Genomic DNA, 27,356 nt, shown 5'->3' on the forward strand with positions numbered 1-27,356 from the left:
TTAATACATATTTGCCACGTTAATTAGTGGACATGTAGGCATTAGATAATGGGCCACACGTGGCCCGGTTCCTTTTTGAGGATTTATGGCAAAAGGGTCCGAGGCAGCTGGCGAGGCGAAGGCAACTTCACCTGGTTAACGACCCATAAATCTAAACACTCTCGCCACGGCACATAAATTGCCCCAATTCGGCGCAATAAAATGAAATGTCCAGATAATGCATCCGCAAAAAGGGAAAAATCAATTTTTGGCCATGTTCTAAAATTATATTTCATCCTTCGGTTGTGCAAACCTGAAACCTGTGCCCCCGCATTGTGGAGGTTGGCAAACATTTATTTTAGTTCAGCCGCAGCACATTTTGGCCCAAAGTGCAAACTGGTTAACTGACTGCCAGCAGCTGCTGTCAAACTTCCAACGAAATTCTAATTCTGCGGTTGCCAATTGAAATGCTTTTCGCATTGAATTGTTTGGAAAGTGCTAATGGGATTAAGCAGATCCTAAATGGAAGAGCGGATGATGATGATGTGCTCTTTTGTTGGATATCAGTTGAAGCGGTAGAGATATTGTGATTAAATGAAAATAACTCTATAATATTAAAGCTTATTTAGTGGCATTAAAAGGGGGAAAATAATGCTTTTTTTTTCAGCGGTAGGTTGGAATATGAAATTTCCAGTTAAGCTACTTATAAGTTGTATTTCGCTTTCGTTACATTTCAAATAGAGCTTCCCTGGCATCCCAGCAATGCAAATTTAATAGCTTTACATTTTATTTTCATTTATTTTTGCTATTATGACGTGATGCCAGAGAAATTGCTCTGAAATTTCATCGTTGAAAAATTCCTAATTTATTGAATGAACAATAATTATTTTTACAAAATAAATAAATGAATTGCTGATTAATGCCCTTATTTATTTGTAACTTAAAATACAAATTCAACTTTCCGCTGAAAGTACAAAAATGCGCAGTAAGGGAAGGTAGGAAAAAATACAAATTTCGACCGCAACTGTTGATATAATTTTTTTGTGGTATGCCCATCTGTCTGTACGGCCATAAAACAGTGATACAGCATCTCCGCCTGTCACTTTCATGATGCATTGAATGGCCAAAAGGCTTAGGAAATACGATGGGGAGAGGGCTCTGAAACATGGATTGCGGCCGCCTACCACCTGTTTGGCTTAAAGCGCTAATCCATCAATGGCAACAAGGCAGAAAGTGCCAACAGCAGCTTCGAGCTTCGAGTGCTTCAGCCCAAAGCAAACACGCAGCGCAAAAAATAAACCCAATAAAATTCCCAATGCTCTTGTTTAGAACAACAACAAAGAGCGACCGGCTCCATTAAAATACATATTCGAAAAGCCCTAAAAATCCATTCATTCAGGTGGGTCGTAAAAGCGCGAATGGCCGGAATATCCCACCCACTCACCCACCGACCTGCTACCCACCCACCCACACGACCAAGGGAAATGGCCCTCCATCATTCATCCATTGGGGATGTAGATTTTGCCGCACTCTGTAATATCCTGCAATCGAAGTTGCTTTTTCTTTTGCTCCACCACCACACCATTCTGCTCCCCTATGTGTTCCGTTTTATTTATGCTCGTGTTTTTACAGTTCAATAAAGTTCAATAAATTCAGCGACTTGCTAGTGGATTTCCCTGATAAACGCAGACGGATCAAACAAATTAAAGTCCTAAGCCCGCCAGGCATCTCGTCGCATCCGAGAGAGATGCAAAAGCAGATGCTATCAACTAGCTTAGCAGTTCTGAGTCCTGAATCCTGGAGCCGTCGGTGTCAGCGGGCAGAAGGTCAAAAGACCGTGTCGACTGGCATTGATGGACGAGGGGATCGGGACTGGAAACATACTGTATGCCAAGGTCATCGAAGCCGACATGTAATCGCTTTCCTGTCGCTTGATAATGCTGAACGACGGCTCGCCGAACTCAAACCTCGTTTAAAGACCGTAAAACGGGACTAGTAAATAAGTAGTAAACTAGTAAGTAAGTAAATCCTTTGTGATTTGGCGCACTTTAATTAAAAGAAACTATACAATTTTGCGGTAATTTACAGTTTCACAAATATTTTTTCTTAATTTTATTTAAAGGTAAATTTTAATAAAATAAACTATTAATTATTAATTGGAGTTAATTGTTCGGTTTTAAGACTTGGTATTTCTTAAGAGACTTGTAGAAATTTCTTCGTAACGACTTGGTTTGACTTATTAGTTAATGAGTTCTCATCCAACTTATCGATTGTCAGCTGTCAACTTACGAGTTTCACACTGCGCTAAGCGAATTTCTTAGTTGGTTCAGGTTTAACTCATGGCTCATTCAGTTTATTCGTTTCTCTGCATTAAAGTAGTAATGCAATATGGAGAATCCATCTACACTTACAGTAATATCATTATTATTTATTATTATTTTAAGTAGAGGTACGTTTGTGAACCCGCAATTGGGATTCCTTAACAAACTTCTAGAAAAAATAAGTCAAGAGGATGAAGTTGTGACGATTTTTCTGCTGAACCATCATGAGTCCAGAGGCTGTGCTCTTCATAGCTGGCATCATAGGGAGATTCCCACTTTGCGATTCAATGAACTGGCCATAGCAAGTGTAAGAAATCACTTCAATCATCATTCGTTAAGTGTAGTCTGCATATGTAAGGATTCCGACACTTTTCTTCTCGATACTCTGGCCAAAGATATTGATAGAATGCGACAAGAACGAATTATTTTGTGGATACAAACGAAAGTCACCAAGGAACTTCTTCATATAGTTTCCAACCAATGCGAGGAGCACAGATTTCTGCGACTCCTCATCGTGGAGGCGATAGAAAAACTGGAGCGAGAAGTAATTGCATTCCGGCTACATTTTTATCCAAGCCCACACTTTCAACGAATTGCAAACATATGTGATTTAGAAGGTCCTATTTTTCCGTCTCAAAGGAACAACTTCAAGGGAAGAACGGCCACTCTAGAGCCTGCTTGGAGTAGAGGCATAAAAACCTACAAAAGGTTGTCCCCCAAGGCTAGAATCTCAATAGACCGAGCCCAAGACAATATAGTCCTGGATTTCGCCAATACGTATAACTTGAGTCTCAAAGTGATAGAGCCTCCGAATAGGGCAAACCTGAGTTCTTCAAGGATGGCCGACTTTCAATTCAACTCGCTGTTCATGGGAAATGTATACATAAAGCATATTAATCCCTACGATATATCAACCATAGCAGTTGTCGTTCCCTGTGGAAGAGAGATGCGAATAGAAGAAGTGTTTAAGCATCTGGATATGAAGTCTTGGCTTCTTCACATTCTTCTAGTCTACGGAATCTTTGTGCTGGCGGAAACCTTTATACTCTACTCGTGATTACCCATAAGATATCAGGCGAAGCCTACAGATTAACCAGTCTAAGTCCTGTGCTGAACCTCCGTGCATTCCGAGCACTTCTAGGCATGTCCTTTCCGTAGACCTCAAGAAAATAAGATGTGTGCAGAGTTTGTTCGTCGTCTTGCGCGATGGGTCTGTGGTGCAGCGGTAGGACGTTAGACTCTAAACCGAGATGTCGTGGGTTCGATTCTCGCCATGGCCAAAAAAAGTAAATTGTTTTTTCTCCTCATATTTATTTCCCTAATTCATTTACAAACATGATTTTTCAGTTCTAACGGCTGTGCTGTATAGATCGGGCCCCCCTCTTAACCCGGCTCCCATATAAACTACACACCAATACAATAATATGAAACGGTGTCCTCCGCCGGTGTTGTTTAATTAAAGCAGTCCCAGTTCCCAGAATATAGACGATTAAAAAAAAACATGCTTCCCAAATTCAGTTAAGCATGCTCAAACACGATTTGTTTTAATTTGTCTAATTTTTTAGGGCATTTGCCTATAAAAACAGAAAATTCGCCCTTAATTTTAGAAAAATACACCTTAAAATTAGGGCAAATCACCCTAAAAACAGGAAACATGAGCCGCAGATCAAGCCTTTCGCTGCGACAGCTTTTCCTGGTCATAACTGTGTTCGGGTTTGTTTTTAGCAATTTCTTCAGCTGCAAGCTGAGTGCCCTGCTCACGAAACCTTCCCGGCATTCCCAGATCAGAAACTTCGAGGAGTTACAGTCAAGTGAATTGACCGTCCTAGTCGACTTGCACATGCGGATCCTCCTAGAAAGTAGACTTGAAGCTGATTTTTTAACGCGTAACATAACAAGGGTTAAATTTGTGACACAGCTAGAAAACAATAAACTTCAGCTCTCCCTGGACAGCACTTACGCACACGTCTTGCCATCGGAAAAGTGGCACACATTAAGGAACTATCAAAAATTTTATGACAAAAAGGTTTTTTGTTCCTCGAAGGACCTGACCATCATCCAAAGTATTCCCAGGTCATACACCCAGCAAAACAACTCCATATTTTACTGGCCATTTTTCTTGTTTTCCCTAAGAATGGAAGAGGCGGGCATCGTTGGGCATTGGACTCAACGAGCTCCCTTCGAATTAAGATCTCTGCTAAATGTAACCATTGTGGATAATTTCGAGCAAAGGATAAAACCCTTATCCGTCGATCACTTGAAGTGGCTGTGGACTATCTTGGGATGTGGGCATGCTATCGCCATTTTCGTCTTTATCATCGAATTGTTTATGGGAGGCCATCTTCGTTGGATATGGAATCTGCGACTCAGAAACCGTATTACTGTGGTCTAAAAATTTCACTTATACCTATAGTCAATGTTCAATTTACTATTTTACCAATTTGTAATAACCTTATACATGAACAAAATATTTGTCAAGCTTAAAAGTTCGTAAATTAATCATTATCAAATGCAGCATACTTTAAAAGCTCACATTAAATCTCTGTATCGAAATAGTTTATCTAAAAGATAATTTATTAATAAAATCATTATAGCTAAATACTGTAAAAGGAATCTACAGAGAGTTCATTATTTATTTATACACTATTCACCATTCACAAATCAATAATTGTTGCGTGAGATGTTGATGTGCCAAATACCGTTTAAGGCAGGAACATAATTTAGATCCCGAGTGTTTGGATGGCTGAACTCAACCAAAGCGGCACTTGATTTGCAGGGACAGCTCAAGGACCTCTCATTCCACCAACTTCTTTGGGCTGCATGGTAACCATTGTCACTGACAGTCATCGATTTAGATTTTCTTTTTTTTGCCAGGGGGCTGCCCTTCATTTGACACTGCCTTTCTCGCTTCATATCTATATCTGAATAATAGGATGTCACTTTTAATTTGGGCGTCGATTTATATGCCTAGTCCCTGGACTAACCTCAGTCCCAGAGAAAAATCTGCTGTTCGAAGTTCCAATAAAAACAGAATGACAAAGCGAAAGAGGAGAGGGACAAAGGCCGCAGGATCCCAGGCATTTGGACATCTTCATTGTGCTTATCAGATTCGGAGAAGTACATACACACACACTTGGCTCCTTAGCTTTTCAGTAAGGATACTATAGAGATACTCCCACTCGTTCATTGTTTGTTTTAGAGGGACAATTAGCCGCGTAGTCCCCACAATTTAATTGTTATAAATGCCAAGGCTGAATGCGAATTAAGTAATATTTATGGAAGGCAGTGAAAGGATATCAGGATAGCAGGAAACTCTTCCCACGCGTCGAGGGATCATTAATAACAGTGGATTTTGCACTCGAACAGCTGACTCAGTGGCACCGCGTGGGTGTTAGACTCACTAGTCTTTGGTCTCCCCATGCGAGTCCCCCAGCTATCCTATTACCATTAATCTCATGCACAGAGCAGCATCTGCCAGATAGTCCTGGTTGTGATTTCAATTAAGCACCCAGAACGGGGCGCAAAAACCAAGTTATGAAGATAAATGTCACTCGTCAAGTGGCAATCAATTAGTTAATGCTTTCAGGGCCCACGGGACATAGTTTCTCGCCAAGTCCCCCGGTTTCCGAGTCTCCGAGTCACCCCGAAAAACTTCTGAGGCTCTGTGTGCCTGAGTTCGTGTTTGTCGCAGAAATTATTCAATTACCAAATTAAATTTAATGCCTTGTACTCGATGGCGGGCGAAGGACGCCAGCCAGCTTGCTTTTGATCCCACTAAAAGCTTTAATAACTGTAAATTGCTTTCACAAATTTGTCTTCGAACGGGAAAAACCAGAAAAGCTGGAAAAAGGGGGTGGCGGGTGGAAAACGAGGCTAGGACCAGCCCGCATACCTGGGCAAACATTTTTCTCATTTCGGTGTGTCGCTTCCCTCGCCCGTGACCAAATATTTAAAGGCATTCGACGTGAGCCGCACTCTGAGTTCAGGGTTCGAGTTCGATGGCAGAGGCCAAAGCGAACCATTATCGACGTTTCTGTCCCCCTGCATTCCCTACACATTAATGTCTCTATCTACCCTGCGCCGAGCATCAGAAATCCAATTATATTCAGTTTACGTACAAAAAGCTTCTGCAGCCGGGAAAAGTGAATCCCTGAATGGGGAACCCTCTGGCCTGAACCTGAACCATTAACTAATTCCGAAATCCTCTTAAAAATTTAATTTTGTTCACCTTGTAAAAGGGCTGCCGGAGGGAACGCTGAATCCGCTTATTTAGTCACCAGTTCGGTGCGTGTTGGCCTAAAAAAGTGTTTTCTATTGAGATGTTAATTCGGGCGGAGCTTTAAAGGCAATATTTTTGAATTTATCTTTAATACTCAGATATTTTTGCCGGCTTAAATAATAAGGTATTATCGACACTGACTACTAGGATTTAATTGATAGTTCCGTTAAAAATACTATAAAGTTTTTTTGGACACAATGTTGGATACGTTAATAGATGATGATAGTTAATAGATTTGAAATATTTGCTGGTCAGTAATCCGTTGTTGTTGAGTTAAAAAACGATCGAAATCGTAATTTTATAGGTTTCCGAGGAGTTTTTTCAATATAAATTTTATTTTATGTTATTTTTACATTAAATTTAATAAGTGATCGTCTGAGAGCTTTTCAAAACTTTTTAAAAAGCATACGATCCGATTTTATTGCTCTTTTTTGATAATTAAACAACTCTAAGAGCTTTGTGAAAGCTCCGATAACGTCAACAATCAACATGCTTCCATTTATTTCTCTTAAACTATATAGTTGCTTTTTTACCTTCAGCTGAGCAGGTTGCGTTTTAGTTTAGAGAGAAAAGTACGCAAAGAATACTAATATTTGTGTTTATTTTTCGGTTCGTTTGTCACACAAATTAGTGATTAACCAATCTATTCTAGTTGCTTGGATAATGTCGGCCAAACCCATTCTGTACTACGCCCCCCGCAGCCCCCCATGTCGTGCTGTTCTGTTGACGGCCGCTGCTTTGGGTCTGGAGTTGGATTTACGGTAAGTTGACCACTCCACTGGATTCCCAGGTTAACCGATCAATATTATACAATTTATTTAGGGGAGGTTTTGAAATTAGGTTTTATTAAAAAGTGTGTGTTATGGTTAGGAAAATTAGGTATCTCAGATTGGACTATCGGTGAGCTTTCTCGTTTTGCCGGTTTCTCTGGTAAACCGGTCTCTCCCGCGACAGCACTCTTCTTTAACCCTCCGTTTGACCTGTGGGTCTAGATAGCCCCGAACAAACAAATGTAATTGTTATAAGATTGTACATGATTAGATAATATTATTATTTAGGGTGTTCAATTGCGTTGCAAACTTTGTGAAGTGTAAAAGTGTAAATCAATTCCAACAACAATTTCTATACACTTTACACTTTACAACGTTTGCAACGCAATTGAACACCCTACCCAGCGGCGAACAAGTGAATGGGGTCTGGAGAAAAAATGCATTACAAGTGTAGACATTGTAATCGATTACGATCGCTGTTTTTCGACAGTGAAGTTGTAATCAGAGCTCCTATGACTTCGTATTTTTGTTCGTTAACGATTTCCTTTTATCAAAAATTACAAACACACCTAAAAATTATTGCCTATGTGTTCGTTTTTCGTTTCCCCTCCGTCACGTTTGAGCTTCGGAACTTTAATAAGAACAGCATGCATTCTAAGTATACTTTAACTAACTAATAAAAGCACAGACTATGGCCGAGCGGTTAGCCTTTCCATCCATTATACAATAATACCCGTGTTCGATTCCCACATGAGGAAAGAATATTTTTTGTTTTCATAAATGAACAGCATTACAACTCAGCATACGTTTTTTCAAAATGTATGTTGAATTTTCTCTAGTCTGTCTACACTTTGCATTACAATTTTGGGAAAGTATAGTGAATTCGTAATGAAGACCCGAAGGTGACTCGGCCCTAGCATACTTTTCCCATTACTCGTAATACAAATAATACAAGGCGGCCATGCCTATGGCAAAGTAATCCATGTTGTAATACATTGTTTCCCTATTACTGGAGGAGAAGTAATGCATTCGTAATCCATTTTGTAATGGCAATTTTCGCCGCTGGGTAATTGATTTTGCTCTAGTGGGAATAAATATTATGAGACTAGAGATAACCTAAAACTAAGGGTTAATCCACTCTTTTGACTCGGTTCTCTTTTCTCGTTCTTTAACAATCTCTCTCACTTTCTCTTTCCAGTACTGTCAACGTAAAAGCCGGAGAGCACAAGTCCGCCGAGTTTCTCAAGCTGAATGCGCAGCATACGATCCCCGTGCTCGATGATAATGGCACTATCGTGAGCGATTCGCACATTATCTGCAGCTATTTGGCGGATAAGTATGCCCCGGAGGGCAATGACTCCCTGTATCCACGGGATCCGGAGAAGAGGCGGCTGGTGGATGCCCGTTTGTACTACGATTGCGGTCATCTGTTCCCGCGCATCCGATTCATCGTGGAGCCAGTGATTTACTTCGGAGTCGGTGAGGTGCCCGCCGACCGAGTGGCGTATCTTCAGAAGGCCTACGATGGCTTGGAGCACTGCCTGGCTGGAGGAGATTACCTAACGGGAGACAAACTGACCATCGCGGATCTTAGCTGCATCGCCTCGGTTTCCACGGCGGAGGCCTTTGCGCCCATTGAGGCGGACCAGTTCCCCCGTCTGGTGGAGTGGGTCAAGCGTCTGCAGGCCCTCCCCTACTACAAGCAGAACAACCAAGAGGGTCTGGACATGTTGGTGGGCCTGGTTAAGGGACTGGTGACTGAGCGCCAGCAGAAGTAATTTCAGCCAGCTAAAGAATTTGTGTGTGAAATTTTTTTTATAATGCATTTTGTGAACTAAAATAATGCTCTTTTTAATAAAACTTGATTTGGAAATAAACCTCAATTGGAGTTATTTGCTATCGGCACTAGTTTTTTTACTAAGCAGTAGAAAACAATTAAAACACATGACCTATTGTTAAGCAAAGCATTTATTTCGCCTCTCATAGGGCAATAAAGTATACGGGTACATTGGTTCTCTAAAGTTTTTCCAGGTCTAACCAAATGCCGTCTCGCAAAGTAATAAAGAATTGAACAGGGTCGAACTGATTGTCCTGGCGGGTTTTGGAATTAATCTTGACTTTGAATTTTGAGATCAGTTCCACAATAGCTGCCTTTATCTGCGTTGTTGCAAATCGCATTCCTAAAAAAAGAAAAAACATTAATATCACTATTTAGTAATTATTTTAGTACCAAAGTATGTACTTACCAATGCAAACGCGCGGACCATCTCCGAATCCCATGTAGACACCCCGTTCCCTGAATGTTTTGGCCGCATCGGGCTCCATGAAACGTTCGGGCTGGAAGGACTGAGGATCGGGAAAGAAGTCTTCATCCACCATAAAGGAATAGTGAGGTATCACAACAGTGGTGCCCTTCTCCACCACGAAATTGGGGCCATCCTTGTTGGGAATCTCGATGGATTCGGTGCAGATTTTATTGGACGTGAATCCGGGAGGGAAGAGGCGGATGGTTTCTGCGAATCACAAAGTTAGCAACCTAAAATTCAGCCAAAAATGTACTTTAGCTTACCCTGCAGACAAGCATCCAAATAGGGCAAGTCGTTAAGTTTGTCAAAGTTTATGAGGCCATTCTCGAGATGGGCGTTGATCTCCTGACGCAGAAGCTCCTGTGCCCGACCATTACGTCCCAGGTTGAGGAGCATATGAGCCAAAACCGTGGACGTCGTTTCGAATCCGTCCAGCAGGAAGGTCATGGAGTAGGCGAGTAAGTGGCGATTGTCCAGCTTGCGCTTCTCGCCGAGCTGCAGGATGTAGTCCAGGAAGTCGGACCGCTCGAACTGTTTTTCACCCGTCAGCTGGGCGCGACGAGCCGCCAATGCACTGCCCATCAGGTCGACGAAGAAGCGTTCCACTTTGCGCGGTATGAAACGCATCTTAATCAAATGGCTCAGCGATGGAAAGATAGTAGACAGCAAGAAGAAAAGGACGAAGGTCCACGGCTGGTTGAACAGGTCCTTGATATGCGACACAATGGGAGTGGGCTTGTCCGAAAAGCTTTCGGCGCTCAGGCCCAAAACGCAATCGGTGACCACTTCGGTTGTAAAGCAGAGACTCATCTGTTAATGGCGAGATAAAGCAAAATGTAATTAATTTTATTTTTATGGAAACTTCTAATCTTACATGCTTGGCATTGATACCATCAGGAGAACCTAGACGTATTTGCTTTTCCGTCCACTCGCTCAGCTTCTGGCACACCTTGTGCGTCACCGGATAGACTGTCTTGATCTATAAATGCAATTCATACATCGATATATTTACCATATGCATGCCTATGGATGCACTGCCTCACCCGTCCCATTGTTAAGCCAGGGGTCACGTCCGATCTCCTGCTCTTCCACTTTTCGCCGGTTGAGGTGAACGGATTGTTGGCAAAAATAAAATCGCTTTTTTCATCAACGCTTTTGGAAATCTCATTGTCGTGGAAGTTTCTGAAGTTGGACACCAATACTCGACGTGCCAACTGGGGATTTACAACCAACAGCTGCGGAGTGCGGGAGCCAAAAATGCCCACAGCATCGTACTTGTCCTTATACTGCCTAAAAATAAGCAATCGGTTCACAGTCAGCCAAATTAGAAAAAAACTTGTAATATAAGCGATAAGAAACAAATCTATCTACCAATCATATGGAGTATAATAAATAATAAATAGAATTACGATCCGAATTAGTTTATCACATTATTACAAAATTACAAAAAGAAGATAACCTATTTTCTTATCGACATTTCCATGGGATGATCCTATCCATTTTGTGGATTGTTGAATTTGCTGTTGTGTGTAGTTAAATAATGGGGTACAGAAAAAGTAAGTTATGTTTTGGGGCACTTTGTAAACCGGACTTTTGTATTTTTAGCTGGGAAACTCACCTATAGATGTCGTTCAGATCGTAGATGGCATGACGCTTCAGATTGAACATGTGAGGATAGTTGCCGCACAAAAGCTTCGGCTTGGGTCCCGGCACCCCGCGTTTTCTCCAGTAATCGTAGTTCCATATGAAGACGGCATACAGCAGCCCTGCAGCCAACGACACTAGGGTAAAGGTAACTAGAAGCATTTTTTGATGCCTTTAAATGTGCCTCCACACGCGAAGAACTCAGTTTAACGTCTGTGGCGGAACCAGAAATTTGGCTTTATTTGTACCCGCTCATTGGATTCGATTATCAGACCTCTGATAGTATACCTGAGCAGGCTAATCACACAGCTAAAAAGTAAGCTGGTGAAATTCACCAAAAAAAAGCTTTTATACACTTTGACAAATTTTTAAAATCTTAACTGGTCAAACCGCCAATAATTCTATAATTTCCACATATTGGAAACACCTAGATAAAGAGTTAAAAAAATGAAATTTTACAATTCTTACTCAGTTCCTTTAAACATAAATTAAAAAAACTTTGTTTTATTGAAAGCGTCATAGAGATAGAAAAGCTCCATTTCACAAGCTTATTGTGCTGAATTTCTGATGAATTTCACAAGTTTACTGATTTGTTCAATGTCACACCTCGACGTCTTTGGGTGTGTCTGGGTAGTTTGATAATATTTTAAGACTTACTTCGACCCCATTGACCATTAATTTTTTGTGCCTAACCTAATATAAAACGAAAATTATTTAATTTAAAATGAACCCTTTTTTATATCTTTACAGAGGTTATTATAATTTCAGGCGAAAGCTTTAAACGGAGAAAATTAATTCCAGCAATTGGAAATGTCTATGAAGCCAAGAAGCATCTTATTTTGCTGAAGCGGGCCGAATGAGAAAATTTTAGAAAGTGTATAATCATTTTTGGTCACAAAATTAGAATTCAAAACTTGAATTTCAAAGGTACGATCGTCGCATATTACCTCGCTAAAAGTTGTTTTGTGCTGCTGGTTTTTGATCCAACAAATAAAATTAGGGTGTTTTTTAATAGGTTTTTCTTTTTTGAGAGTTTCAGTACTGTAATTAAATCCTAGTCCCGAATCAAGAAAAATTTTTTCGCCACTAAATCCGTTTCAAACAATCAATCAATACGGGATGTAATAAAAACATGAGTTTCATTAGACAGCAGCCGAGAACAATGAATCAAGGCCGAACAGCAAACAATAATAGAAGATGCGATACTGTGGGTGGTGTTTTGGGTGTTGGGTCCTGCAGCAAGAGGAAACGGGAATAGAAATAGAATCTGAATCGGAGACAGGGACTGCGAAAGCGACAGCGACAACGACAGTTATGTGCAGCTGGTCAAAAAGTAATGGCAAAACTTTTTTATGGGGAAAAGCCGGCAGCAAAGGCAGCGACCAGTAACCTGAACTTGCTCATGGACTGTGTGTGAAATTGAAGCCACAAAGTTTTTCCTTGGATTGTCCGCCTCCTGGCCATTGTTGTTGTTTGTTTGACTTGTTGGTGTTTGGCTGTTCCCGTTATTGATTACAAGCTGTAAGTGATCGCATTTATAGTTGTTAAAGCTTCTTTGGCTCCGGCTTGTGGTCGCAAACTCTTGACGTTGGCTCGGCTTTGGCCACTTAAACGGAAATAACTCAAGAGACCGCACCGGTAAAGTGCGACACGGGTTTTCTTTCCAGCAAACTTTATATCAACTTGGTTAAGTTCTTTGAAGGGGAAGTAATTTAAACTGTGTATCCGTGAAATTACATAAACTATCCCAATTTTCTGTGTCTAGTTTAAAAGCTATCGACTTAATCAGAAATGTGGTATTCAAGGAGTAAGAAAATATTTCTTTACTAACCTTAACGTTTCCTTATTTTCTCAGGTGAAAACTCATACGGGGCCCAGAAAGAGGGTCCTAATGACTTTGTGCTGTCACCCACCACCTGAGTGAAAATTGATTTGCGGTGAATCTTTGAAAACTCTATTTCGAAACTCCTTCATTCTTGAGCTCCGGCTGGGTTGTGTAAAATCAAATCCTTAGACAATAGTCGACGATATCAGTACCTGGTATAAGGTACTCTGACCAGTCGACTTGTTAAAGGGGAGTAACAGGAAGACAATAATTATATAATAGTTAATTTTATGAAAAGCATCTGGTTTGCCTACCAAAAATTGTAACAAAAGAGTATTGCGTGAAACATTCAATCCTTTTAAGGTGATTTCGTTAAAATAATATACTCATGTGAGGAAATATTAATTGTTCAATTTGAATACGAGAAATGTGAGCAGCAAAATATTAGGAAAAACAATAAAAATGTAGCAGCATACGATCCCCGTGCTCGATGATAATGGCACTATCGTGAGCGATTCGCACATTATCTGCAGCTATTTGGCGGATAAGTATGCCCCGGAGGGCAATGACTCCCTGTATCCACGGGATCCGGAGAAGAGGCGGCTGGTGGATGCCCGTTTGTACTACGACTGCGGTCATCTGTTCCCGCGCATCCGATTCATCGTGGAGCCAGTGATTTACTTCGGAGTCGGTGAGGTGCCCGCCGACCGAGTGGCGTATCTTCAGAAGGCCTACGATGGCTTGGAGCACTGCCTGGCTGGAGGAGATTACCTAACGGGCGACAAACTGACCATCGCGGATCTTAGCTGCATCGCCTCGGTTTCCACGGCTGAGGCCTTTGCGCCCATTGAGGCGGACCAGTTCCCCCGTCTGGTGGGGTGGGTCAAGCGTCTGCAGGCCCTCCCCTACTACAAGGAGAACAACCAAGAGGGTCTGGACATGTTGGTGGGCCTGGTAAAGGGACTGGTGACCGAGCGCCAGCAGAAGTAATTTCAGCCAGCTAAAGAATTTTGTGTTATCTTTTTCATTATTAAAATGCATTTTGTAAACTAAAATAATACTTTTCTCAATAAAACTTGATTTGGATATAAAGCTTCGACGGGATCTCAATTTGAAGTATTTGCAATCGTCACTAGTTATTTTACTCAGCTGTAGTAAATAACATAAACACATGAGCTATTTTTAAGCAAATTATTTATTTCGCCTCCCTTGGGCAATGAAGTATAAAGTTCTTTAAATTTTTTCCAGGTCTAACCAAATGCCGCCTCGCAAAGTAATAAAGAATTGAACAGGGTCGAACTGATTGTCCTGGCGGGTTTTGGAATTGATCTTGACTTTGAACTTTGAGATCAGTTCCACAATAGCTGCCTTTATTTGCGTTGTTGCAAATCGCATTCCTAATAAAGTAAGAAAATTAATATCAAAATTTAGTAATTATTTTAGTACATACCAATGCAAACGCGCGGACCATCTCCGAATCCCATGTAGACACCCCGTTCCCTAAACGTTTTGGCTGCATCGGGTTCCATGAAACGTTCGGGCTGGAAGGACTGAGGATCGGGAAAGAAGTCTTCATCCACCATAAAGGAATAGTGAGGTATCACAACAGTGGTGCCCTTCTCCACCACGAAATTGGGACCATCCTTGTTGGGAATATCGATGGATTCGGTGCAGAGTTTATTGGACGTGAATCCGGGAGGGAAGAGGCGGATGGTTTCTGCGAATCAGGAGGTAGACAAATTTAGAATCTTAAAATGTAGGCCATCATTTTCTTCAGCTTACCCTGCAGACAAGCATCCAAATAGGGCAAGTCGTTAAGCTTCTCAAAGTTTATGAGGCCATTCTCGAGATGGGCATTGATCTCCTGACGCAGAAGCTCCTGTGCCCGACCATTTCGTCCCAGGTTGAGGAGCATATGAGCCAAAACCGTGGACGTCGTTTCGAATCCGTCTAGCAGGAAGGTCATGGAGTAGGCAAGTAATTGGCGATTGTCTAGCTTGCGCTTCTCGCCGAGCTGCAAGACGTAGTCCAGAAAGTCCGACCGCTCGAACTGTTTTTCACCCGTAAGCTGGGCGCGACGGGCCGCCACTGCACTGCCCATCAGGTCGATCAAAAAGCGTTCAACCTTCAGCGGTATGAAGCGAATCTTAATCAAATGGCTCAGCGATGGAAATGTACTGGTCAGGACAAAGAAAAGGACGAAAGTCCACGGCTGGTTAAACAGTTCCTTGATATTCGACACAATGGGAGTGGGTTTGTCGGAAAAGCTCTCGGCGCTCAGGCCCAAAACGCAATCGGTGACCACTTCTGTGGTAAAGCAGAGACTCATCTGTTGATGGCGAGATAAATCAAAATGTCTTTCATTTCATACATTTTATGGAAACTTTTAATCTTACATGCTTGGCATTGATACCATCGGGAGAACCGAGACGTATTTGCTTTTCCGCCCACTCGCTCAGCTTCTGGCACACCTTGTGCGTCACCGGATACACTGTCTTGATCTAGAAATGCAATTGATACGTCGATATAATTACGATACGCATGCCTATGGATGCACTGCCTCACCCTTCCCATTGTTAAGCCAGGGGTCACGTCCGACCGCCTGTTTTTCCACTTTTCGCCAGTTAGGGTGAACGGATTGTTGGCAAAAATGAAGTCGCTTTTTTCATCAACGCCTTTGGACACCTCATTGTCGTGAAAGTTTCTGAAGTTGGACACCAATACTCGACGTGCCAACTCGGGATTGACAACCAACAGCTGCGGAGTGCGGGAGCAAAAAATGCCCACAGCATCGTACTTGTCCTTATTTTGCCTACAAATAATTAGTATAATAAATCAATCAGTTAACAGTCATTTTAAACGATAAAAATTATTCCTATCTTATTAATCATACAGACTGTAACTAATACCATTACAAATTAAAATGGGTTTATCAGAAAATTACCAAAAAAAGAGGTAACCTATTTTCTTATCGACATTTCCATGGGATGATCCTATCGATTTTGTGGAATATTGAATTTGGTGTTGTGTGTAGTTGAATAATGGGGTACAGAAACAGTTAGTTATGTTATAGGGCTCTTTGTAAACCAGACTTTTGTATTTTTAGCTGGGATACTCACCTATAGATGTCATTCAGATCGTAGATGGCATGACGCTTCAGATTGAACATGTGAGGATAGTTGCCGCACAAAAGCTTCGGCTTGGGTCCCGGCACCCCGCGTTTTCTCCAGTAATCGTAGTTCCATATAAAGACGGCATACAGCAGCCCTGCAGCCAACGACACTAGGGTAAAGGTAACTAGAAGCATTTTTGATGCCTTTAAATGTGCCTCCACACGCGAAGAACTCCGTTCGGCGTCTGCTGAAGAACCAGAAATTTGGCTTTATTTGTAGCCGCTCATTGGATTCGATTATCAGACCCCTGATAGTTTACCTGAGCGGGCTAATCACTCTTGCAGCTAAAAAAGTCAGCTGGTGAAATTCACCAAAAAAAAGCTTTTATACACTTTAAAAAATTTAAAAAAAGGTCGTCTGCTCAGATTCCCAAAAATTTGTAGTTTACACATATTTCAAAAACCTAGATAAAGAGTTGTAAAATAAAAATTTTTCAATTGTTTATTACCTCTATTAAACTTAAATTTAAATAACTTGATTTGATTTAAAGCGCCATACAGAAATAATTACAAAGATAGGAAAGTTGAATCTGAAAAGCTTATTGTGCTAAAAATCTGCTGAATTTCACAAGCTTACTGATTTGTTCAATGTCACACCTCAACGTCTTTGGGTGTGTCTGGGTAGTTTGATAATATTTTTCACTTCCACTACAACTTCAAGAGTAAATTGGTGTTAGACGAAGATGAGGTAATTAATTTTTTGTGCATTTCCTGGTATAAAAAGAAAAATATTCAATTTAAAATTATCCCTTTTTATACCATTGCAGAGTTTATTATACATAAATTCAGACGAAAGCTTTAAACGAAAATTTCTGTGTAGGTAAGAAGCAGACCATATTTTGCTGAAGCAGGCCGAATGAGAAAATTTTAGAAAGTGTATTTCATCATTTTTTTCACATAATTTAAAATCGGAACTCTTGAATTTTAAAGGTACGATCGTAGCATATAACCTCGCTAAGAGTTGTTATATGCAGCTGGTTTTTGATTCAACAAATTTTGAGACTTTCAATACTGTAATCAAATCCTAGTCCCGAATCAAGAACAATTTTTTCCCTAGTAAATCCGTTTCGAACAATCAATCAATACGGGATGTAATAAAAACATGAGTTTCATTAGACAGCAGCCGAGAACAATGAATCAAGGCCGAACAGCAAACAATAATAGGAGATGCGATACTGTGGGTGGTGTTTTGGGTGTTGGGTCCTGCAGCAAGAGGAAACGGGAATAGAAATAGAATCTGAATCGGAGACAGGGACTGCGAAAGCGACAGCGACAACGACAGTTATGTGCAGCTGGTCAAAAAGTAATGGCAAAACTTTTTTATGGGGAAAAGCCGGCAGCAAAGGCAGCGACCAGTAACCTGAACTTGCTCATGGACTGTGTGTGAAATTCAAGCCACAAAGTTTTCCCTTGGATTGGCCGCCTCCTGGCCATTGTTGTTGTTTGTTTGACTTGTTGGTGTTTGGCTGTTCCCGTTATTGATTACAAGCTGTAAGTGATCGCATTTATAGTTGTTAAAGCTTCTTTGGCTCCGGCTTGTGGTCGCAAACTCTTGACGTTGGCTTGGCTTTGGCCACTTAAAGGGAAATAACTCAAGAGACCACACCGGTAAAGTGCGACACGGGTTTTCTTTCCGGCAAACTTTATATCAACTTGGTTAAGTTCTTTGAAGGGGAAGTAACTTAAACTGTGTCCCCGTGAAATTACAAAAACTATACCAATTTTCTGCGTCTAGTTTAAAAGCTATCGACCTAATCAGAAATGTGGTATTCAAGGAGTAAGGAAATATTTCCTTACTAACCTTAGCGTTTCCACATTTTCTCAGGTGAAAACACATACGGGGCTCAGAATGTTATCAAATGATTTAATCGAAGGAGGATCCAAATGGCTTTGTGCTGTTACCCACCACCTGAGTGAAAATTGAAAACTCTATTTCGAAACTACTGCATTCTTGAGCTCCGGCTGCGTATTTAAGATCAAATCCTTAGACAATAGTCTACGATATCAGGTACGATGCAGGCTGCATATTGGAATTGATACCTGGTATTAGGTACTCTGCAGACCAGTCGACTGGTTAAAGGGGAGTAACAGGAAGACAATAAGCCATAATAGATAATTTAATGAAAAGCATCTGGTTTGCCTACCAAAAATTGTAAGAAGAGAGTATTGCGTGAAACATTGAATCCCTTTAAGGTGAACAAAAAAGCAAAATGGAACCTACAGAGTGCACTGCAAAGTGTAGGTGCCTTTTTTGCCCATTTTCACTCGATGCACTCGGATATGGCTGACGACTTTTTGCAAACGTGATGTGACACTCCACTTTGCACTTATGGCCGCCAGTCATTGTCGATCAGAAGTGGTGACATGAGGCGAGCCAGGCGTATCCAGTAACCAGTATTCAGTAACCATCAACCGGCAGCCACAGGGAGCCACTCGGATCCGATTAAAGTGCAACACTGCGGCACAAAAGTTTCGCCGCCAAGGAGCAGCGGTCCGTGGAACTGGATTTCGGGCACATTTTCATCATGTTTTTTTCACAAAACTGTGCGGCGTGGTTACTTTTTTTTTCCTTTTCCGGGGTGTGTGTTTTTGGGATTAAAATTTAATGCCGCAAAAGGAAAAAGGCAACCTAAGCGCGTGCCAGCAGCGTTAAGTAAACCGGGGCTGTGGCAAACTGTAGCTACCCATGATTAATGATGCCTTTTTCGGTGGCTCGCCGCCAGGACCTTCGCCCATTTCAACCATTTCGCCCATTTCCGGTTCGTTTAAAGTTGAAACGTCTTTGGCCATCTGTTTGCTGTTTTCAGCCGGGGTCGCTCCATTGTTTGCTCTGCGGTTGCGGTTTGTTTAACAATGAAATTAACTTCTCACTAAGCCAAGGTCCAAGTCCAACAATGGCCAACAAAATTCAATATTTCCCAGGCATTTGGCATTTTGCCATGAACCAGGATAATTAAACTAATTGGAATACGCATTTATTGTGTGCAAATCACAATCTGTAACGCTCCCTCCGGACTGTCAATGTACCAAACAAAGCTAATCAACGTCAACGATTTGGAAGTTTCACATATAATTATGACATTTGGGCATTGGTTTCCAATCATTGCAATCTGCCCACGTAGTTAGTGATGGTAAATGTTCTCTGTCCTTGTACCTTAAAAAGGGGGTCTACAAAAGCGATATAGTTTATTGAAATATATTTTTTTAACTTACATTTCAGAATTTGTATCCTTTTTTTATACTTTACAAGGTCAGAAGTATTAAATGTAATTTTATCTACCTATATTATCTGTTATTATTAAATATTCATGATTTTAATTTAAATATTCTCCTTTTTCATGATGTAAACCGTACTAAAACCTATCGGTACTTCCATCACTGCTTCGAGTGGAGTGCCAGTGGGAGTGGGCCACTTGCCATCGACATGATTCTGCTCTTCAGATGGACAAAGGGACGGGCTGGAGCTCGGGGCCGGGCTCTCATGGAGAATTCATGTCTCCACTCGATGGCCGGACAAGAAGCGTTGATGGCCGTGCTCCGTGTCCGTGCTCGATATCCGGGCTTTCAATTCCAATTCGATGTGTAGTCCGACACTTAACACTTGACAATCGACAAGGACATGCAGACCGAAAGCCCATAATACATAATGCTGGAGATGCCCACTTAAAGGCTGGGGTTGTGGTTGTGGTTCCAACTAATCACCGGGCAATGAGACTAAATCTGTTTTCAAAAACTATCCAACTAACCCAACTAACCCGTAACGAGCGAGTGCATCTGTGAGTGTGCCAGGACAATGAAAGGCGATTATGCCTTTCAACTGTCTGTCCGGCCGAGAGTCCTTCGGACAGGAAAGCCAGCTGCCTGCTGCCTGGCTGGCTCCTGATAAACGGATGAACGGCTGAAAACTTGTGGGCCTTTGTGCCGAGGCCTGCCATTCAAATGAGGTCAGGTCGATGAGAGCTGAGAGAGCATCCTGCGAGCGCCAGGACAACGGACTCCGGACTCGGTCCTTGATTCGATGCATGTTGATTAAGTGCTCGCAATTCGAATGCCGCCTGCTGACAGCAGCAACATTTGCATTTGCATAATTGGATATGCATGTAGGAACGGAGCAAAGTTGATCTGTAAATGCAGAGTCCGAATGCACGGCAAACTTTCTCATTGCCGTTGACATGTCACTGCGCTTTCATTTAATCAATATCGGATGGAGCCAAGGGTTGGGGAATGCATAAATAAAAGGATGTTAAAGGTGCGTGCCGAAATGTAAAAAGCTGAAATGATTGCGAAAAAATATTATAGTTCCTAATTGCTTTAGGGCGAGTTCATAAAATGGAGTCGACTTTTCAAATGTAAGAAAATGTAATAAATAAAAACTTTATTCCTAGTAGTTAGGGGTTCGGGAAATTAATAAATAATAATAGTACCTAATTATTGGGCTTTTGTTTCTTTTTGTTATATGTACCTAATGAAGACCCTTGTCTTGAAAAGATTAAAACAGCGAATTGTTATAAAGTAGCTACAAAACCATAAAAATTAATTTACTTGTTTTAGCTAAATTTAACTGACCTTCATCATTTTCATGAATATTTTTCTTGAACTCTCTTATTTTTATTTCCTATACCTTACTTTTTTGTCAAGCACTGTATCCATGGTCGTCTCTCTTTTAATGTTGACTAATTAATTTGGTAAATGTGTTAAAAGAGTACTTTTTCTGGACAGGCTGCTGCAAGTGTAATTAGGTTTAAATAATGGATTCGGGGCAGCTGAGGATGTGTCGGATTTGGATTCAGGGCTTTCGTGCCTCATTCATTACCCATTTCCCTGGCTGGCAGCAATGTTTGAACTTCGCTTGCGACTTAAATACCCGAAAAAAGGAAAAAAGAATGAATTCTCGCATAGCAGCAATTATAGACAATAAATTTGTTGACACTAAGTGCTCGACAAACTTTTCCAATTAGGGGCAACAACAAGCGAATTATTGCCTTGGGGCGGAGGTGGGGTTGGGAACTCTAGGCTGACTTGCAAATGAATTCGTTCAGCCATATGACTCGAGCCAAGTCCAGGCCTGATTACAGGCCCCCGGCAGCCTAAGCTCCTTGCTTTCACGCCGTTTTCACGCATCCGCCTCATTGCGCTCCGCCTGGCACTTTGGTTGCCTATTGCTGTTGCCCCTGCCACTGCGTCTGCCACTTGGCCACCTCGCAGCCTCGTCGCCTCCGTGGGCAATCTCCTTAAACCAATTAACTTTCATTTGCCGCCACAACACAACCACACAATTTTGCCTGCCAGCTTCATTTTCGGTTTGATTCATTGGTTTATCTTTGGGTAAGGCAGTGTCACCTGATTCAGCGGCTAGAAATTGGAAAAAGCCAGGCCAAAAATGGAATTGCATCCGGATTTGGGTTGGCAATGCGGGCTGCTTCCACACAGCAATTAAATATTACGCCCCAGTTTTAAAGATTTTAAAATAATATTGTGGTAGAAAGTTGTGATAAAAGTTCACAAATCCTATTGATTTTAAAGTGCAACTTAAAAATTAAACCAAACAAAATTAAATATAAGTTTATGTAATTTTAAAACCATAACAACAAGTAAGCGGATTTTTGCTTTGTAAATTCTTGAAAAACATGTGCATCGGATTAGCTTTTACCAGCTTATTTTGATTATTTTAAGGGATTTCATACAGTTATGTTATCAGCTCTGATATGCTTATAAATTCTATAATCAGTTTGGAATTAATTTGCATGATTTTCTCCCAGTGATCCAGCGATGACTTGGTGTTATCGTTTGTACAACACCAGGAGCCAGCTGCCATCTGCCATCTGCCAGATGCATCCTGCTTGCATCCGAAATTTTTCCACCCCTTCTTCTTCTTCTTCCCACACGGCCAGGCACACAAAAGCTTTTGTAATTGCCTGACTCATGGCCCACATGACGTATACGTGTTTTGCATACGTGATTCGACCCCTCGGTTGCCATTTGCCATCCACAACTCCCCATAGCTCTCTGTCTCTTTTTGCGATTTTTGGGGCAGCTCTGGTAATTGGTTTTGAGTCTCCCGCACACGGATTAAACCTGTGTGCCAGGGGCGCAGGTGAAGCGGGTGGAAGGGGGCCAACCTGCTTTAATTATGAGCATTATGCCCATTGAAAAGAGCTCTGCGTGGAAGCCATCCCGAGCAACAACTATGCTCAAGTTTTGGGACCCAGAGCTGACGAAGCTTCTTAATAACTTGGCAACAAAGCATTTTGACGCCCCAAAGAACGGGGATAAAACGGGAATTAATTATCTTTTGACTTTCGCTTTATTTAAAAAAGTTTTTTACACGAATTTCGAGGGAAGTGTAGGAATTGCAGATCCAGTAAATTCTCACGTCGCTTTATACAGTGACGTTTGTCTATTTGAATTTCGAAATGTAAATTAACTAGCTCTGTAAACTGGGGAGTTTATTTAGAATTAAATACACTTTAAAAGGAAATTATTTTAATCATTGTTTACATGAGTAACTATTAAAGATATATTGTTGCAAACCAGGAATTAGTTAAGGTTTTGTTTCAGGCTTAGGAGGGATTTATATTTGTAATCCGGATATTAAACTGAGTTGTTGGATTTTGACATAGAAACGGCCATAGAAATTCAAAATTATTTGAATGATAGAAAAAGTTATCTTTCTGTGTAGGGAACTTTAAATGCGCCCGGATTTCGTGCTGCCCAACTGAGGAAGCTCGGCAACGAATTCGCATTTAACTTTGTCTAATCCTCGTTAGCATTTATTTGGCCAGTCCAGGTGTGCTGAAGGTAGTCGGGGGATTTAATTTTCGGCCATGTTGGTATTTAAGGCATGTGCCCAGGACCCAGAAGCACGCACACACTCCCATTCGTGAATATTCATTCAGTTCGCATTACTAAGGACCATTGTTATACGCACTCGTTGTTATTGTTGTCCTCGGCAGGTGGCTGCGTGTGTGTGTCTGCGTGCGTGAGTGTGTAAAGTTATTAAAACCATTCAAAACGTTTGCTTTGGATCCGGATCCTTCTCTGTAAGACCCCCCCTTCCCAATCCCATTCCCCTGCCCATACCCATTGATATCGCACGTGCAGTCATGTGTGTGTGGGCGTGTAATTTGCATAACTACATGCCAGACCAATCCGGATCCGGGATATGAATAGGTTTACCACCCACCCACCCCTCTAACACTCTCAAATCCTATCGATGGACCCCAATAAGGGGACCAAATACCTATGTCCCATACAAAATGCCCCACAAAATTACATAACCGTTGCAAATTAGCACACAATGGCAGGTGTAAAGAGACAGGAGTCAATTCAATGTGACGAGGTATACAAATAGCTTTCAGGTCCTGTTGCTCATTGGATAATAGCCGGCATGACTGCTACATTTGGGTCGTTATTTAAGCGTTTACCTATTCAAAGTGTTGCTTACAAATTACTGGATTAGTTACTATTGCTCGTATGGGAATATTTACGAAAATGTAAGTGTATGCAGTCGAAGCACTTACAATATCGAATCGGTGACAATAAATATACCTAGCATTTTTCAAAAAATAAAAATTAATGCCAAAATTATATTTTTAAATATATTAAGTATTTTGTTGTATAAAACAGTGGGTGGTTCGACAGTTTACAAATGGGAAATCTTTAAAAAATCAATGAGAGCATGAAATTGTAGGTTCCATCATAAAATACAAAGACGTACAGTGTAGTTAGCAGTAAGAGACCTATTTAATGATGTAACTTGGCAAGGGAAAGTCAGCGGGACTTCAATAAAAATACATGTTTACGGCAGGCGGATATAAGTTTTCCCTAGCCATTAAAACGATGGGTTTACCCCACATGGAGGAGGCCATTTGCCATTTGCCAGGCCAAAGACAATGTCGCTGGAAATGTGTCAGGGGCAATAGCCAGTTGCCCAGTTGGCCAGTCAACCAGAGTCCGGCCACTGGCCAACCTCACCTGCAACCTGTTGCCAAGGTGCACCTGTCACAGAAAGGCACTCGGCGGGAGGCTCAGAGGGGGAGGGGATCAGAGGGAGGTTCACTGGGAGGTGGAGCGGAATGAATGCTGTTTCGCCTGCTGCGGGATATGAGGAATTGGGTTTGCGGTCTTCCAGTCAAATGCACCTCGAAATGGTTTTTATTCGATTTGAACCGAATGTTGTTTGGCTGCCCAAAAGGTAGCATGGAAATTCATTAATACACTTCGCTGGGCTAAAAAAACTAATTTCGCTTTGGCTTCGAATGGAAATGCCTTTCGTGTGGCTTTTGCGGTCTCTTTCTCTGTGGGCTTTTCAACACAGAAGGAGTATGTATTTAAGATTTTTGGTTTACAGGGGAGTTAAAGAGAGTGTTCTGTTATCTGGAAGCTACCTAATTTTTAAAGATTTATTTGTAACCTTTAACCTTACAATATTGATTGCTTTGAGTAAGAGATTCGTGTGAATTTAAATCTACTTTTGTTTCTGTGTAAATGAGGTCTCCAAAGGCAAACCCAAATTCGGAGCCACCAATCCTCCTCCGCAAATGTCTTGTTTTCACTGCATAAAAAGCACATTTGTAATTTGTTAGCCCGAATTTGGGGTCTGCTCTTGGTCCTGTGGTCGCTCCGCAGATTCGGTCGCCTGCATGTTACACTCTCGGGTAAAATGTACTTGCATAATTTATGCGGAATCAGCGACGTGGCTGAAAAAACAACCCGCACCAGCTGGGTGAGAGGAGCACTTTATTTGGCAGCCGGTGGCACGTAAAATGCTTTATCCCCGATTCATTGTCACCGAAAAGATGCTTTATCGCTGCCAGACTACAAATTCCAGCGCAGCTAAAAATATTAACGCTTGAATCTCGTCCTAGACAGGCAGGTAGGTATGATATCAGGCAGGTGAAAAGAGTGGGTGGTGCGTAATGGAGAGGGAGGGGGTATGTCCTCATTCTGGGGGAGGACTTGGCGTGGCATGGCTGCGGGGCAAAAAGGAGCAGGAGCAGGAGCTGGAGCAGTGCCCGCATTTATCTTCTGGGCGAGGGAAAACTTTGTCTTTAGTCATTCAATCCTGCCCGCCACACGGACGCTTTTTTTCGGGGGATTATGGATAATCACCTTGCCGAGGAGAGGAAAAAGAAGATGCCCGAGAAGAAGACGCATTTGTTTTTATCGCACTTTTTACTTTGGGGGCGCACTGAGAGAAAAGGAGATCGTTGTAAATTTAAATTCATGAAATCAGGGTGAGTAATTAAGCAATACTTATACAGAAATAAACTTTAAAATCCCAATAAAATAAAAATATTATTTTTGAGATGATAAAAATGTATAACTTTATTATATCCAAGAAATCACATTTAAAGTTTGATCAATTTAGTTGACTTTTTTCCTGCGTGTGCGTGCTTTTCATTCACTTTTTTTCAGCCCTGTTTATTTTTGCATAATTTTCTAAGCGCCGTGCCTCAGTTTTAGTACATTTTCATTTACCTTCTGCCTTGGCCGTGCAAATTTGTTTACCTTCGTGCGTGCGCAAGTTTTTCCAGATTATGCGAAAGTTGAATTTTTCATTGCATACGCTCAAGCGTATTATTCGCGCTGCGTGTCAATGCGAAATGACAACATTCTTCGTTAAATTCAATGAGAGGACGAGCAGCAACAACCACGGTGTTTATATTAAATTGTATTATTTTCTTTGGGCGGCGGCCTCATTTTCGAGCTGCCCACAGGCCGTCGAAGATGTTTACTTTACTGTATTTTCTGTAAACTTGCCGCCGGTTGTTTTGGGGCCGTTCTTGTCAGCGTGCCAGGCAAATGAGTTTACGAGCAGGACAACAACGGAAAAAAGGAAAAGCGAACAAGGAAAGGAAAACTAACTTTGTGCACATCTTACTTAGTTACAGGCTTCCCTTGTTTTCTGTTTCGCCCCTTGTTCGACCCTCTTCGGCTGCGTTTAGCTGTTTCCCTCTTTTAGGGCTCTTGAAAAGGATACTCTACACGGGGTCACAGGTCTAAAACTCCCGCATAGAGGATATTTTCACTATACTCGAATACTGTCTTAAAATAACTCACACTACTTAATCTATATATTAAATGGAAAAATAAGTCACATATTTTGTGTAAAAATATCTAAATAAATAAAAAAGCTCCTGTAAAATATATTACTAAATAGTATAATAATATAAAGAATAATTAATTTTTAATTTCCTAACCTTCCCATAAAGAGTGTTGCATGTTTCGGTGCACATAACTTCTACAGACTCTTTTGTTCACATTCTATCTTTAATGTCCTCGTGTTCGCTGGCTGGGCCTGGGAAAGCAAATTTCAAACATAATGAGGGTCAAACAATATTTGTGATTTGGTTTTTCTGAGCAAACAAGAAGGGCTTGTTGTTCGCGAGGCTGCCATTGTTTTTCTTTTTTTTCTGGCCACGAAACAACATTACGAGTTTGTGTACAAGGGGAACATATTTAACCTTTTCTGAGTCAGGGCCACGTCTTTAACATTTTTGTCAGGTTCACTCAGAATTCTGCCGCCTTTTCATTTTTATTTTGACATTTATTTGACTTCAGACATATATTTAATTTTAAAGAACTTCGAAACTTAATACACTCTTGATTTTTACAAATTTAATTAAACTCTTATGAAAGCTATTTTATGTTTCGTGCCCAGTTTAATATGAACCAAGAAGAAAATGTCACAGACCTATGTTGGTTCTTGTTAAATAAAAATATAATTTATAATGTCCTTATATAATATATACTTGTGAAGGTAACTTAAAATATAATTTCTGATTGCTGACAAAACTATAATAAAAATCTTTAATGTAATATATTTCATTTTGGTGTGTATATTGTGGTAAGCATTAGAAGCTTATATTTTAAATGCCTCACGTGAACGTATGACTAAAATTATGCATTTAAAAAAAAATTTTAAAAACTGCGCGCTATTGCGCATGTCTATCGATGCATCGAGTTTCTATATATCGATAACCTTGTGGTCACACGCATAGCAAGCGCCATCTATCGGGCGGTAGCACTTAGAGACCCTAAAAGGCTGCAATGTAATT

At 41.1% G+C, this 27,356-nt stretch overlaps 4 protein-coding genes and 1 long non-coding RNA gene across 5 annotated transcripts; 2 read left to right on the forward strand and 3 right to left on the reverse strand.

Annotated features, from left to right (window-relative positions):
- The first annotated feature begins 7,098 nt into the window (after positions 1–7,098).
- On the forward strand, positions 7,099–9,226 carry GstE11 (Glutathione S transferase E11). The gene is made up of 3 exons (XM_017159270.3): positions 7,099–7,151; positions 7,232–7,340; positions 8,548–9,226. Exons 2-3 carry the CDS (start codon positions 7,243–7,245, stop codon positions 9,125–9,127), a joined length of 678 nt encoding a protein of 225 aa, XP_017014759.2. The 5' UTR covers positions 7,099–7,151; positions 7,232–7,242; the 3' UTR covers positions 9,128–9,226.
- Positions 9,227–9,299: 73 nt separating this feature from the next.
- Positions 9,300–11,552, reverse strand: LOC108069421 (probable cytochrome P450 28a5). The gene is made up of 6 exons (XM_017159505.3): positions 11,274–11,552; positions 10,699–10,945; positions 10,530–10,634; positions 9,919–10,465; positions 9,596–9,862; positions 9,300–9,529 (listed from the first exon to the last, which is right to left on the reverse strand). Exons 1-6 carry the CDS (start codon positions 11,459–11,461, stop codon positions 9,366–9,368), a joined length of 1,518 nt encoding a protein of 505 aa, XP_017014994.2. The 5' UTR covers positions 11,462–11,552; the 3' UTR covers positions 9,300–9,365.
- Positions 11,553–12,461: 909 nt separating this feature from the next.
- On the forward strand, positions 12,462–14,129 carry LOC123002681 (glutathione S-transferase 1-like). The gene is made up of 2 exons (XM_044393030.2): positions 12,462–12,506; positions 13,593–14,129. Exons 1-2 carry the CDS (start codon positions 12,462–12,464, stop codon positions 14,112–14,114), a joined length of 567 nt encoding a protein of 188 aa, XP_044248965.1. The 3' UTR covers positions 14,115–14,129.
- A 202-nt stretch (positions 14,130–14,331) lies between these two features.
- Positions 14,332–16,517, reverse strand: LOC123002676 (probable cytochrome P450 28a5). The gene is made up of 6 exons (XM_044392998.2): positions 16,244–16,517; positions 15,690–15,936; positions 15,521–15,625; positions 14,907–15,453; positions 14,575–14,841; positions 14,332–14,521 (listed from the first exon to the last, which is right to left on the reverse strand). The coding sequence occupies exons 1-6, from the start codon at positions 16,429–16,431 to the stop codon at positions 14,358–14,360; spliced, it is 1,518 nt and encodes a 505-aa protein (XP_044248933.1). The 5' UTR covers positions 16,432–16,517; the 3' UTR covers positions 14,332–14,357.
- A 2,777-nt stretch (positions 16,518–19,294) lies between these two features.
- Positions 19,295–19,964, reverse strand: LOC138912700 (uncharacterized). Its single transcript, XR_011418256.1, has 3 exons — positions 19,651–19,964; positions 19,510–19,585; positions 19,295–19,450 (listed from the first exon to the last, which is right to left on the reverse strand). It is a non-coding gene; the product is annotated as an uncharacterized lncRNA (long non-coding RNA).
- Positions 19,965–27,356: the final 7,392 nt, after the last annotated feature.

This window comes from Drosophila takahashii, chromosome 2R (assembly GCF_030179915.1).
Source record: "Drosophila takahashii strain IR98-3 E-12201 chromosome 2R, DtakHiC1v2, whole genome shotgun sequence".
Classification (NCBI taxonomy): Eukaryota; Metazoa; Arthropoda; class Insecta; order Diptera; family Drosophilidae; genus Drosophila; species Drosophila takahashii.

Bases quoted from the DNA above. Each gene is read 5' to 3' on its own strand.
- GstE11 (XM_017159270.3), top strand. From the start codon at position 7,243: ATGTCGGCCAAACCCATTCTGTACTACGCCCCCCGCAGCCCCCCATGT. The intron at 7,341-8,547 runs GTAAGTTGACCA...TTCTCTTTCCAG, and splicing joins GGTCTGGAGTTGGATTTACG to TACTGTCAACGTAAAAGCCG.
- LOC108069421 (XM_017159505.3), bottom strand. From the start codon at position 11,461: ATGCTTCTAGTTACCTTTACCCTAGTGTCGTTGGCTGCAGGGCTGCTG. The intron at 10,946-11,273 runs GTGAGTTTCCCA...GCTTATTTTTAG, and splicing joins GATCTGAACGACATCTATAG to GCAGTATAAGGACAAGTACG. The intron at 10,635-10,698 runs GTGAGGCAGTGC...TTGCATTTATAG, and splicing joins CTGGCTTAACAATGGGACGG to ATCAAGACAGTCTATCCGGT.
- LOC123002681 (XM_044393030.2), top strand. From the start codon at position 12,462: ATGAATCAAGGCCGAACAGCAAACAATAATAGAAGATGCGATACT. The intron at 12,507-13,592 runs GTGGGTGGTGTT...ATAAAAATGTAG, and splicing joins ATAATAGAAGATGCGATACT to CAGCATACGATCCCCGTGCT.
- LOC123002676 (XM_044392998.2), bottom strand. From the start codon at position 16,431: ATGCTTCTAGTTACCTTTACCCTAGTGTCGTTGGCTGCAGGGCTGCTG. The intron at 15,937-16,243 runs GTGAGTATCCCA...AATTATTTGTAG, and splicing joins GATCTGAATGACATCTATAG to GCAAAATAAGGACAAGTACG. The intron at 14,842-14,906 runs GTAAGCTGAAGA...CCTGATTCGCAG, and splicing joins TTTGGATGCTTGTCTGCAGG to AAACCATCCGCCTCTTCCCT.